The sequence below is a fragment of the Triplophysa rosa genome, linkage group LG17, assembly GCF_024868665.1.
Source record: "Triplophysa rosa linkage group LG17, Trosa_1v2, whole genome shotgun sequence".
Classification (NCBI taxonomy): domain Eukaryota; kingdom Metazoa; phylum Chordata; class Actinopteri; order Cypriniformes; family Nemacheilidae; genus Triplophysa; species Triplophysa rosa.
The window spans coordinates 11,165,878-11,180,914 of NC_079906.1; the positions used below are offsets into that span (position 1 = coordinate 11,165,878).

The following is a 15,037-nucleotide window of genomic DNA, read 5'->3' on the forward strand; positions in this document are numbered from 1 at the left end:
ATCACAGAACACAGTCACACCAACATGAAAGCAACATAATTGCACTGATGACCTGCCACAGAAGTTGACCCTATAATATCTCACTTGAGGTCAGTCCGGGTCAAGCGGTGACATGTTAGGGCCCTCTGTTTTTCACCCTGTGAAAACAAGTTATTATCAGGTCAATCACCCTGGGTCAGCCTGCCACACTATAGTCCCCAAGCCAGCCCAGGTTGTCATTTAGTTAGCTCAGTTAAAGAAGCATTTAATAGCCCAGCCGAAGAGGTGGAGGCTAAGCATAGCTCCATAGGGAAAGCAGAGGATCTTAAATAATTGAGAAGTCAGCAGATTGGATTTTGGCAGATTCATTGTTTTGCATTGATTGTGCGGCGTTAATCCTGTTCACTGTCTGCTCTGAACATTGCCCAGAGGTCCTCTCACTGGGAATACTGCTCCCGGTGTTGGTCATGTGACTATCAATGCGGTGAAAGTGGAAGAATCCCTTCAGCCTTTGAAAGAGAGCTGAATTTACTTCAGGTGTGTTGCCTCGCGTATGTTCTCAGATTTTTTAAATCTCTGTTGTTTCTTGTTGGTGCCAGTGTTATTAAATTTAGAATTAATTCAATCTCACACAGCAAAATTGCCAGTGTTAAACATGTCAGATTAACTCTCACAGTGTATAATCCACACTTTAAGAGTGTAGATTATATATACACTGTGCACATGTTTCTTGAGGAAGTTCTTCAGGAATCTTGCATATGTCTCCACAGCTTTTTATAAAGGATGACTGCAATTTTAATATAAATGTTTCGTACTGAAATCAAACATTTCTCAAACATTCTTCCAAGACCAAACTATCTGAGTTTTCCTCTGCGTTGCCTGCATAAAGCAAGCAAAAAAAATGTTGCATTTAAAAGTGATAATAGAAAGTTAATAAAACATCGAGCCATGATTCTTTGCCAGTTTAACTGCCACACAATTCTGAAACAGGTGTATATATATATATATATATGACAATTTGGAAAGTATAGAGTCCATTAAGCACTCAGTGAAGCTCATTTTAAAAACATGTCTAAAAACTAAGAGCATACTTTCACCCTGACTGGGTTCCATCATCAATAAAAGCCCCAACCGGGGCGACATTTGAAAGCTCACTTAAGCCTTACAAGACAGCAATGGCTTTCTGAACATTCACAAAACGGCTTATTAGTGATATCACACCTTTACAATAAATAGAGGCAACAAGACACAGTTTGTGCCGGGGGCTGAATTCTCTCCAGTTCATTCATTGACTGTCGACAGCAATTTTTTTCCTTTTCTGCTTGAGATTTACAGGCCGTTGGTGGTTTTCTGTGGAGAATATCTAAAGGTATTAGTGCTGATTCTCTATCCATTGCAGCGATCCAGATATCGCACCCTCAACAGTTACGCTCTGCAGCATAGACCTGAACAAGCACCTTGCTATTGAATTTCACATAAATTTACAGTAAATGTGCAAAAGAGCTTTATGAACGCACACCTATCAGTCTATCACGACTGCATGCATCTATGAGAAATGGTTTCTAGCCCAGATAGCGAGCTGTTTTTCAATGTACTGTATCTGTAAACCTCTCGGGTAATCTGATACTCTACACATGCTTTCCACAGAGCGCTGTTATTGTCATATACTGTTATATCTGAGAAGGGCTCATTGACAAATTTCGTTTCTGCATGTAATGTCAGGCAGTGCTGTAAACACAGACAGGTATCAGATAACACTGTATTTCTACAGCGCACAAACCGTAATTATCTTTCGTTTCATTTAAGTGGCATGTAAATAATGACTTTTATGTTGACCCTGGAATACATAATTAAATTTTCTGCGTGACCAGCGGAAGATTCTCCATAGGAATATTTGTCCAGGTGGAATAACGTTATTCTTCAGTTTTATAATAAGACTGTCCAGGATTTTAATTACAGCTTGTGCGTTGTTAAATAATCCAACCCAAAAGAGAATAATGGCAATGTTTTCGACGAATACAGTGCAATTGTCAAGGGACTGAGAGGACATGAAAGGTTTACTATGGATTAAATTACATCTCTTGCTTTTATTGTGACCAGTTTACATACTCTGCACAGAAACATCATGCAAGGAAAAATTAAACAAGCCCATACCAACAACTGACCAACAAACTAATTAACCAGATCATTTTAGATTTATTAATTAATTAATTTTAGGGCTGTCAAACGATTAATTGAGATTAATCGCATACATAATAAAAGTTCGTGTTTACATAATATTTGTCTGTGTACTGTGCACATTCATTTTGTATTTATAAATACATACACATTCATGTATATATTTAAGAAAAACATAAAATACAAAAATGAATAAATGTTTATATATTATTTCAAGTATTGGTAAATATAAATAAACACATCTTATTGTTTCCTAAATATATAAACATGTATGTATATAAATGCAAAGTAATATGAATAATAGATCAGAATGTTACTTTTCATCATATTCCATTTACATTTCTAATGATAACTTTATTAGAACTATTGAGATAAATAACATTCTTTTATATTTGTGACTGAACTCTGAGGTTGAACTCTATAAGCTCAATAGCAAAGACTTATCTCAAACATCTAAAACTAACACCCACATTCTGTGGGAAACATGGATATGAAGCAAGCAGGGTTCAAGAATTAGTGATGGTTACTCAAGGTTACTAAAGATAATGGTGCTAGCAAGTGTTAGCCATTGAGATCATGGCTACTGCTCTCTGTGACCTTTGACCTCGGTGTCCCCGTTTCCACATTAAAACCAGCCATCTGTATTCCTCCACCATGTACCAATAAGAGCGAATTATATCAAAAGATAAAAACCAAAACAGATGGAAGTCAACCTAGAGGATGTTGAGACCGTCTTTTACAGCAAGACCTATGGGAAACCATTTAAATAGATAAACCATAATCCACAATAACCAGGAAACTTTCCAATTCAAGTGAACCTATTCTTTAAAAAGCCACTGATGCTATCATTGGGATCCAAAGTGAGGATCACCTTGAGGACAGAGAAGCCCTTGAGCTATTATGTGTAGAGGTGTTTAGTTGGCATTCATGACCTTTCTGGTCATAACCTTCTAGCAAACCATCCGTATGATCAAGGTTAACCCCTCACACCTCTGTGACTAGAAGCAAACACATCACAAAACATCTCTCAGGAATGTGTTAGATGCTGCATAATGCGCTCACAAATTGTGAATTCCAGGCAATTAAAAATTCCTGACAAAAACAAAACTCTCATCTGCTGCTGGTTTGGACCGGCTTTGACCTCAGAGCATTAGGGCTGGCTTACGCAAACTCAGAGAGGCCCTGCCTATCTTTGACCTAGTCTGGAATTCATTGGTTGAGAGAATATGTGGTTTTGCAGTGCCTTTGGTGATTGAGGGTTTGCCAAACAATGATGGAAATATAGTGTTTAAGCCGAGGGAAGAATTTATAATTAAAGGATGCAATGCAGTGGATGCGAAAACAAAATCTCCACATGACAAAAGAAGATGGAAGTAAACACGGGAATGCTTCACACAGAAAATGATGGAGTGTGGGAATGTAAGAGGGATGTATCTAACAAAAAAGTGAATGTTTCTGCCATTGTGGAGAATTATCATTTTCACAAAAGAAAGGGCTTATGAAGCACAGTGACCCAACACAACGAAAAGAAATACAACAAAGGTAAAAACAACAAAATACTCACAACACAAAATTATGCCACAACAGAAATCTCTCAGCACAATGGAAAAGCCCACAACACAACAAAACTAAGCAACAAAACAACAAATCCAAACTTACAAAACACAATAAAACTAACCAACAACAAAGCAAAAAAAAGGAAATGTGCCTGAAAAGATTTTTACTGCTACCATAACATCAATGTAAAAAATAATAAAAAAAAACAATTATCTAGTGACTTAATTTTTTTAATAGGCTTAGTTTAAGTTTTCTAAATGTAAGGAACAATCTTTTGCCACAAATGATCATTCGCACTTCTGCCAGTCGGAAAAAATATTCCATAATAACGCAATAACCAGCCACTAGAAATACAGTGAGTTGTCTAGTTAGTCAAGGTTTTCATTTGACTAGGTATTCAGCAACATTAAAAACATAAATGTTTTGACTTTACTTACATTGACAAGTGACAGGGCAGCAACTCACATTCGTTTCCATTTTTCCTTTCCAGATGGAAATACTTCCCTGTTTCATGCACCTGTGGACCACAATATAGGAAAACATGAGGTAAGTAAAATGTAAATTTAAGACTTTAATATGGTTACCTCCAGTTACATAAAAATAGTAAACAGACGTACAGAGTGTCAGCTAACCAGCTGTGCACCTAAGAGGCTACCAAGAGAGAGTTCGCACACTAATTCATTTAATACATAAAAAAATAAAAACTGAAGGATGAAGCTTTCTCATGGTCGAGATTCTAAAAAGAACGTATATAGAGGTGATATAGACACTTGACTGTCTGACACGTCGAAAATGAGGCAATGAGTTAATCTAACGAAAATATTGTCGCAGGGCTAATTTCCTATGTGGAGCCGGGTCTACTGAAGAGAGAATGTGTGAAAACTTCACCGGTTAAACTTCTGACGTCTGTGTAAGCGTGTGTGCCTTTGCTCGGGTTACAGGGGAGATGTTTGTCTACTCGGGCCACCCCGTTTGTCCCATCTCAAGTATTGTGAGGAGTGCTGTGGACTGAAGCTCTCGGGTCATTCATTCGTTACTGACACAGACCTGTATTCACCTCACTTCACTTTCTGTTTGGACACAATTAGCTACACTCATTTGTGATATATGAGCAGAGTGGTTTTGTGTTTCTGATTAGAGGTTGGCCCACGATCCTTATAGCAGACTTCTGACAATGCATGACTTTGTGTGGAAATGCTGGATTCAAATGACATTGTATGATATGCTAAGATATACAAATGTGAGGTCTGATAAAAAAGGGTCACATTTGGTATCCAGATTATAGTTCATGCATATTATTGAACAATAGTTTGTGTACATCCTCTAGTTTGATTGATCAAGTGTCAATCCAAAAGAGCTGGTATTTTGTCTTACAGTATTGGGACATGGGTTTTGTGTATTAGTGGGGATCTGGGGTTATCACAGAATGTCTTTAAAGTTGCAAATTGTGACATGCAGCCACAGAAAAAAATAAGAGACCATTCCAAATGTTCATTTAATCAGCATTTCTATGTATTATGGTCATTCCAGTCCAGTGTCTGTTGAATTTCAACAAAATCAAATCCTCAGGAGTGACAAAGTCATCCAACAGCAACGTGAAAGACTGACAGCATGACATGTAGACTGTGATAAAAATCGAAGCAATCATGTATTTTTTTACACTTTTCCTAAATACATGTACAAATATTACTGTTGTATTGCTTAAACATGTATGAACTTGTTTTCTTTGCAGTATTTGAGGTCTAAAACATATAGAGCGTATTTTTGTTTCTTCAAATAAATGCAAATATAAACAGTCTTTTTATTTGAACATTGGGAGAAATATTGTTATTTATTCACAGAATTAAACAAAAATTACCATTTTCCTTAACGTTGTGTCTATTTACATTGAGTACAAATAGCCTGCCTTGTTGGCAGAGACTATTTACACTAGCTCCGCCCACCAACATGTGATTGGAATAGAGAAAGTGTAAGATTGACGCCATTTCAAACAGCGACTCGAGTGTAAAGTCTGTATAGCGCGGCATGGGAGACCGGGATTCTAATCCCGCAGAAAACCTTGTTTAAGCTTTTTTATTACTTTAAAGATCATAAAGGCATTTGTTTTCAATAAAATTGATTTAAGACTTAAAATTCATTTTTATTCATAAACTTTAGGTTTAGGGTAAGGTTAGGGGTAGGTATAGGGCTTTAATATCTCAATAAATTGCCATCATTTTAATAATTTTTATAAATATAATGATTTACTGTGTTATTATTGCATAATGTTTAATGCACAACAATACTGAGGTGCAAATAGTAACGTTATCTGCCACTATTTATAAGTAAAAAGCATCTAACTACTTAATCCAAAGAAAATAGGCCCTACAGCTATTTTTGGTTAGTGTAAATAGCATATCGCTAAGAAATGCTGCTATTTTCACTTTTAGCATTTTCATAATTAGTAAATTTAGAAAAACTGAGAATAATTTTGAAATGGTCTCTTAATTTTTTTCCACGGCTGTATATATGACTAAAACAGCTTTTGAAATGAAAAGAAATGTAGGTCAGGGCTTGATTTCAACCTTCTGGAAGCCTTGCCATTGGACAGTCAATATAGTCCCACCTATGCGTCAGGAAATATGTTATGAAGAGATGTTGATAAGGTTCATGTTTCTGATGAAAGATTATAAGGTCACATGAATTATGAAAAATATTGACCAAACACAGATAAATAATTAATATAGTTAATATAGTTTTAGAATTTGATTACATAAGTATCACTGCGCCACTGTGTTGCGTCTGTGTTGCTTGGCAACCACTTTGTTGTTTCTGTTTGACGGAGCAAGAATTATTTTGGATTAATATTGTTACATTTTATTTGCTGTGTGTTACTTTAGAATTCGTGCTACAAATATTGAGCCATTTATAACCATTTTATAAAAGGAATATAACAGCCGCTTGGCGTCATGCCTAACAGCATCCCTTAGCTGTTATAGCATCACTGTAAACCATGGCTTCTTGGGGATTATTGCTTTAATAAACACTGCAAATATTCCAAAAATAATAAGAATTGTCATTTTTAACTTCATGACTTTAATTGCAACATGCAAAGCTATACAGTAGTCACACTCACTATTGTATCTATTAATATACCCGTTGTACTGATTATCAACATGTCTGTGAATACCTGTGGCCACAACAGCACTCTTTCTCATGTGATATTATTAAAGTAAATACTGAGTTATTTAAAGTAATTCTTAATTAAGTTACTTTAATTTCAATTACAATAAATTATACTCCTGTTTTATATGTATAACATAGGCACAGGAATTTAAAATGCGTCTGTGTCAGGTTGTACTCATTTCCCAGGCTCCGTGGCAACTAGTTTAACAACTTTCCAGGAATTAAAGTAGCTGCTAATGTGCTGGAAGGTGTCTCAGGATAACTTTATCCCCAGCGGAGCACTCTGAATGTTGTTAAGCTGCTTCTCTTGTTCACATTCAATCGACTCTCCTAAGGGCCCCCAATAGTGAAGCGACCCCGCCACAGTAAGAAATTCCGTAACACAGTTAATATGTCTTTCCAACCTGGAAAGATCCTCTTGAGAATCTAATTAAACTTAATCAAAGAATGCCTAAATCATTGTTAAAAAAAGAACAATTAAAATAATCCAATAAGACGCAACCACATGAAAAATGAAAGAAGTATGAAAATACCCAGAATATGTTTATAATTTCTTTCAGGTCAGCATGTCATCAGGCTACGGTTATATTTCATGCGATCTACTTTGAAAGCCATCAAAGTTCAATCTGGTAATGAAATTATTGTGTTTAGGAACTCCACAAAGCTCCGAGAGCCAGATTGCAAATGCACTGCAGTAAATAGAAATGACAGCGCCAACCTTTTTTAGGCAAAACAATAAACAAACAAAACTACAAACAAAAACACTGTATCTTCAAAAACTAAGCCTTTATGCCAGTAACATTACTTGAAAACTTGTGTTTGTCTTATGGGCTGTCTATTGGCATTCAAAGACGTTTCCTAATAAATCAGTCCAACTTTTTTGCCACACCTGCTTGATAAATTTTTAATAAACTGTCCATTATCTTACAGGTTGAATGTAAACACGACATCCCGGCTCAGCTACTGAACCACTCACGAATGCCTTTGCTTAGATATTTGTGTGTTCAGCACCACATTCAAATTAGTTTTATAACCTTTTAATGATGCACTGATGAGTAATAAATGTCATAAATCATGATTTGCCATTAATGTCATGATGTAAGCTACAGTTTGTATTATGAAAAGATGATATTTACATCAAATCAATTTAAAGGGTTCACCCAAAATGTCAGTCATTAGGTGTCATGGCACATTACTGTGAATTAACTTAAATATTACAGTAGCATCTTTTTTTTCCAGAACTACAAATACGATCAGAATATCAGATATATTATATTTTAAGATCAGAGATCAGCGTGCCGCACATACTTTCTTGCCAACACTCTTTGATGCTTTATTAAGCATTGCCGCGATGTACACAATGTACTGAATCCACCCAAACAGATATTCATTCAAATATTTCCTCTTGTTTTCCACAGAGGAAAGACAGTTCCCGGAAAAATGACGGTGATGAAATGGCACAATGTTTATTTTTGGCTAAACCATCCCTTTAAAAACAGTCAAGCTTGACCAGAAGTCGGTGATTAGAATCAAAAGAATGACAGACATGCACCTCCTGAGAAAGCCACGCAAAGGTCACTGGGTCAAACCGAGTGCCACCCATTTCACCCCCCATTTTTGCATACGAGGATCTGCCATGTTACTGTAGATCGAGGCTTGGCGGAGTTCCTGCGGTAGATCTGATGATAAGACTTGCTCTGACAGAGACTGGAACAGCCCCACCTACTAACACCTGTGATGGCAGATGAGAGAGATAAGAAGAGCGATATACCTCCACCTGATCATCAGGACCTGAAGCAGTGCTGGTAGACCCGGTACGCCACAAGATCTGGCCTCAGGCACTTTTCCTTGTTTGAGAATCTGAAAGTAGTCGGATTCATTTATGACCTAAGAGACTACAGGCATGCATGAACTCAGTGTGTGGCATGTGATTTGTGCTTGTGTGACACCAGAGAACATGTGCGATTCATGCACACAAAGCTTTGTTCCCATCTCCTGTAACTCAAAACCTATTGTTGTTAGGAGACACATTATATCCTCCGGTAAACATATTGACTTCATAGAAAACTTCCACTCTGGGTTTTGACAATTACGCCTGGCAGATGGAAAATGCATTGAAATGTGTGGATCATTATTTCCTTTTAGTTTTGTTGATGTTTTGATTGTGTGTGTGTTTCAATCATTATTTTTGGATGATTTCAGGATAATTAGGTCTTATGCATCACTGAAATTATAAACTTAAGAAGTTCACAGAGAAATAATACTCAATAATTTAAATCATGTTGTGAATGAAGAAAAAAACATGTTTGGAAATCAGGGTAGATTAATCAGTACAGATTGCTGCACTGAACTGCCCAGAAATCTAACTAGAAATGATATGACCAGGTTCTTTTTAATTTTTTAAGATACTGAAGATACTAAAAAATATGATCTTTAATATATAGTTATTCATTATATACTGTATATACACTTCCACTCAAAAGTTTAGAGTCACTTCTATAGGTTCACTCATTCATATCATTCAAAATAATTTTGTAAAGATATTATTGCTGCTCTTTGCCCAGAATTTGTAAAATTGTTTTAAGGTCTCACCTTAAGTTACTTATAATACTTTTAAAAACCTTCCCATCTATATTGGGCTCTTATATCATTAGTCAGTCCAACTTAAGTCATGCATTTCAAAAATATTTTTAAAAATAAAATTATATTAAAAAAAAAAAATCATGAAGAAATTAAGGTTTGAACAGTGTTGTCTACAAAAATGAGTTTAGAACATTTAAGTGTACACCTTCAGCTTAAAATATATTTTTTTTTTAATAAAATTCTAGTTTTCTGATAAAAGAAATTGTTTGCTCAATTATGTCTGTCTACAAAAATTATTTTAAAACATTTAATTCAACAAAATATTTTTCGTTTTCTAATTAAAGAAGCGACTATGTTGGCACAATTATATATTTGTCTTCTAATTTTAAACATTTAGAAATACACTTTAGATTAAACGATTTTTAGGATCATGCAAAACATTTTTGTCTAATGACCTTAAACTTTTGACCATTAGTGTATATACAGTACGTATATAAAAAAGATAGCTGAAATAGGATTGTTGAAACTAGAAACTCAAGGAGAAAAGGACTTTATTCATTGTACCAACAGACTTTGGCAATTTAGCAATCCTCGCATTTGGAAACACATTTTCAACAATGTCAGGGCTGTAACAAATAAATAGCACAATTTTGCTGATGTACACTGCTGGAATAAGAATCCACCGTATTTCATAATTAAAAGACATACAAATGTGTTGAGAAATTAATGTGTCTTCTACTGAACATGATTTTCTCCTTTTTAAATAAAGCTTTTCAGTTTAAGTACCTTCAAAAGCATGTTTTAGTTAAATAAATAGAATGATCTCCATTTTTAACATGCACAAATGATTTGTTTGGGAAAAGTATATATACACATGGTTCGAGCTTACAATGACAGTCCCCTACCGGCTTTCACATATACGCACACATACACACACACACACACACACGTAAACTCACGCAACCACACACACACATTCATCCCAGCTGGTCACACACAAAAACACACAACCTTAACAAATGCAGATATACTATACATATATCCCCCTCTAAGCTTCTCTACATTGACTTTCAGAGGGCTAATCTATTAAAGTGATAAAAAATGTAATGCTGAACATAATGAAAAGAGAAAACCGAGTCCAAACATTACATTTCAACATCTGAACAACACAAGATTTTTTTTTCAAATTTTCAACATAACAATCACAAGGATATGGATTCATGCACTATGAACTGCGTCTTGGTCCTCTGCTCCTCTCAGCAAGAGTTTTTCAAAGTGGACGTTTGATGCTTCAGCGACTGAAACTGTTCATCAATAAGTCTTTTTTTCCCACAAGTCGATGACGAGAAGGTGAAATGTTACTTCTGAGAAAGTCCTGTACAAATAATCTACAAGTAACTAGAAAAAACCTGACAGCCTCAGGAGCCTGGGCATCCTGAGCTGGCTCTTCACTGCCGAAAAATGAGGACGCTCCGCCCTCGAGTTCGCTTGTCTTTTCTGGTTTTTCCTGGTTGGCCCGTGTTCGATTTTTGCTGAGGATTTGGTTTCCGTGATAGGCGGCGTATGTTGAGGAGACCAGTGAGCTGTAGTGAGTGACCCACTTTTGCCTTTCGTTGTCTATTTGGATTTTCACGAAGCAAAGTAGGAGCTCTGCATGGAATAGAGTCGGTCGATGGGATTCCCCACCCTGGCCTGCATGGAGCCCGCCTCGGACGAGGCCATGAAGCAGTCACTGAGGCTGGTCAATGAAGTGTCGCTGTCAATGTCGTGGAATATCGAGTCGTTTCCTGTGGCGAGAGGAAAAGATAAGTTACATTCAAAGCGAATCTTTCACGTCTCTCAGCAGTAGCAATGCAAAAGTCAAAAAGTTTGCTCGCGTGTAAAACGCTTGGCAATTTTCAAAACCGCTTACGTATTTGATTGTGAACACAAATTCCAAAAGGACATTGGTTGACAATCAGATATTGTTAAACTAAATGGATTCCCGCTAACAACCGAGCTAATAGTGAATGTTTACTTCTGAGCTAATCTTCCCGGCTCTGTCATTTTCCTTGTGGGCACAGTTAGCTGTAATGCGCTTTCCAGTACTTAATGACACCATTCGGCAAGACACTGACAGGTTGATGGGCTATGGTTTTTTAATGAGCTGGCAATGTTGTCTGTCCCTGCTGTTCTCCAATAAAACCCAAGCTGGAGAGCGTGATGAGGCCGGGGATTTGGGCCTTGCCATTCAGAGGGAATGAATGACAAGACACCTGGGACCTGTTCTGTGGTTGGCTGTGACCAATGTCTCCAGATTTATGTGCCTAATGCTTGAAGTTAATGTCAATAATATTGAGAAGGTTGGCCGTACGAATTCTGCAGCTTAAAGTGGCGGCTGAGGAATTATTGCTAGCTTCTTAAGCGCCACAATTTTGAGAAATGCACATGAGGCTAGTTCTCCATGCAATTCTCAATGTGTTGTTTTGCTAGCAGACCCGTGGATATTTCCCTATGGGTGTCAGTCATCATGGTTAACCGCTGTTGTTTTTACATGGCGTGCCGCAGATCGTCACAAAAAACAACCGATTGACAGCGTCACCCAGCAGAACATCCTTACATGTAGGGAGAGAATAAAGCAAACGGGAAGCTCTGGGAACCAGGGTGGATATGGTTTTGAAACATATTGGATTCATTTGGAAGGAAAACTTCAAAATAAAGCGGTGGCCCTGCGAATGCGTATGCGTAATCTCACGAGGAATGAAGGGTGGTATGGTTCTGGTGAGCGCTGCCTGAACCGCGTGGTCGCGAACACATGCTCCGGCTTCAGGGAGCAAACCAGACCGAGTTCTGGAGGAGGGTATGATGCTCACCATATGGGTTCATGTGGTCACCGGGCATTTGAGGTGGGGTGAGGCCCTGCTGGAAGGGATCGGTGCTGTAACCGTTCTCCATGGCAACCATCTGCTGCTGGGCAGGAGCCAATGGCGTGTAGGAGTTCATCATGCCCTCCATCCTATTGGACATCACCTCTGGAAAAAGAACAAAAGATGACGATGATCAAACTTTGATGAAAGTTTCACAATACTTCTTAGGGTAGAGATGACTGACTTCATCTTAGCAAAGTCCATAGTTAGCCCAACAACTGTACATAATCCAAAACATTAATGCTTCGTTTCGAAAGAATTGTTCGTTCGACAAGGATATTGTGTTTCTCCCAAAATCAAGGCTAGGTTTGGTATCTGGCCTAGAAATCAAGTTGAATTGCATGAAAAACCAACAAACAAGAAACACTCTCGATCTGTAGCAAGAAAGACGCTGTGCTGTGACACCGGCCCTATAGGGCAGTGCTGCATGAGTCATACACAATGCCGAGGGCTAGGAATGACTCTTGTGGCTTCTAGTCTGGAGCCCACCATCTCGCTCCTCTTTCGAGTGGTGAGCTCTCGCAAGAAAGATGTCTGCAATTCATTTCTACAGGGTTCCGCAAGTTTCCATTACATCTCCGATTCTGATGCGCGGACATTTGAAGTCGAGCTTCACCGCACTGAAATGACACCGTGCACGTACATAGTACAGCGCTTGTATCAAGTTACTTTTGCGAAATGATGATCTTTGAAAGGGAGTAATTAAAAATAAAAGAGGATAAAAGAATACAAGTAATTTGTTACGGTCTGAGAGGAAAATTTGCTTATATCACTGGCGTTGTTTCTTCAGATGCTTCTTCAAATTTTCTTTTGAAAGATTTAAAAATAGATTCAAATGACACAATTATAAACATACAGTAAGAGACAACAAAACAATTTAAGTCGCATTTGGTTTGGTCTTAAAAGATTTTGTGGAGAAATGTTGTGGTAAAATTTCTCACATCATTTGATTTTTCACTAGATTTTTCTTTCCAAAACTTTGTTTTGAATGGATAAATACTGTATATTCCCTGTCATTATTAATGTTTATGAAATTTATACATTTTTTATTTAAACCAACAAATAACAGGCACGAGTGAATAAAGGGCTTAGAATAGATTTATATCTTTATGATTATTTTGTGTGTTTAAAGGTAAAAAAGTGCAAATAAATAAATATGAATAAAAAATGTAAACAAATAACACAAAATAATAATTTGTTTTGGCACCGCAGATACTACGAGTTACTGTAATGATTAATAAAATTCTGAATATATAAAAACATATACAAATATTTGATGTATGACCTGACATTTTTTTGGGTGGTGAAGTTAAAAATACTGTCAAAAAATGCATTTATATGCATTTAAATATTTGAACAACAAAAAACGTGTTAAATTGTTTTGGCTCAAAACTATGCATTACATCCATTATAAAAACGGTTTTAAAAAATACATTTTTAGAGTCTGTATTTGTCATTGACCCATATTTCAAATACATTGACCTTTAATGCAACAAACACCTTTGACTTTTAGTTCCCAAATATTTTCTCTAGCCCCACAGCTGAAGTTATGGGTAAGATGACACTATAACCAAGACCGATAAGATTTATGATAACAGATACAGCAACGTATTAACCGCGGGGCTCCGTCTGATGACATATTCCAGCTCAACTCCATGATTCATTACATCATGGACTGCTCAAGACCGCCTTAGTAACTCCCAAGGGGGAGTCTGACTTCACAAGACTTCTCAATATCTCTAGACCACCAGAATAGTTCATCTACACCTAGTTGTCCTTCTCTAGTGTCTCCATCACCCCTATCATTTCGCTATTTTCCTCAGAGAAAACATTTCTGTTGAGTGTAGGGTTCATGGCCAAAGACAGATCACTATCTGTCTAAAGAACGTGAATTATCCCATTAAATGTGATAGAGCTAAAGGGCATGAAAGTGCTGAACTGAACAAAGAGAAACGTGTGTCATTGTGACTATGAACTTCTGATCTTTGACAGTGATACAGAAATCTCTTCTTTTTGCACAACGCAGCAGACAGAGTTTGTGAAGGCCTCATAAATGAATGCATTGTAGTGTAGAAATAGTCCAACATGGGTCTATAAAATAAAACTATTATTACTGGTGGTTTATCGCTGAAGATGATTCAATGATCTTCTGGATTATGGCTTTACAGGAGAGCGGCACAAGAGGGTCTGTTCAGCAATAAAACGTCAATAAAAAACCTTGAGATTTCAACCGTATAAAAAAATGACTGGATTGACTGGACCGAACAGTGCTGGCCACCCATTGACTTCATCGTACGGACACAAAACCATAGTGAATGGGTTCTGTCGCTGTTTGGTTAACAACATTCTTCAAAATATCTTCTTTAGTGTTCTGCAGAAGGAAGGAAGTCATAAAGGTTTGAAATGAAAAGAAGGTGAGTAAATGACGATAGAATTTTCATTTTTGGGTGAACTATCACTTTAAACCAAGGTCTTAAGGTTTTACTTGAAAGCAATGTTATTGTCTACATACATCAAGAATGATGTCATAAAAATGTTGGATCAATGAAATGCAGCGTCCCTGCTATTCATACAATGATGTCATATTTTGTTTTGTACGATCATAGACGGCATCGAGCATGCATACTTGATCTCCAAAGTAAAACCTCTTTAGGATGTCGTTATAAATA

At 36.9% G+C, this 15,037-nt stretch overlaps 1 protein-coding gene across 1 annotated transcript in view; it reads right to left on the reverse strand.

The window, feature by feature from the left end:
* Nucleotides 1–10,003: 10,003 nt before the first annotated feature.
* lmx1bb (LIM homeobox transcription factor 1, beta b) overlaps nucleotides 10,004–15,037 on the reverse strand; it is a 58,649-nt gene continuing 53,615 nt past the window's right edge. Inside the window, exons 8-9 of the mRNA XM_057357643.1 lie at nucleotides 12,315–12,473; nucleotides 10,004–11,249 (exon numbers count right to left, since the gene is read on the reverse strand). Of these exons, the coding sequence (XP_057213626.1) occupies nucleotides 11,092–11,249; nucleotides 12,315–12,473 (317 nt within the window). The 3' untranslated portion in view covers nucleotides 10,004–11,091. The remainder of the gene's footprint in view (nucleotides 11,250–12,314; nucleotides 12,474–15,037) is intronic.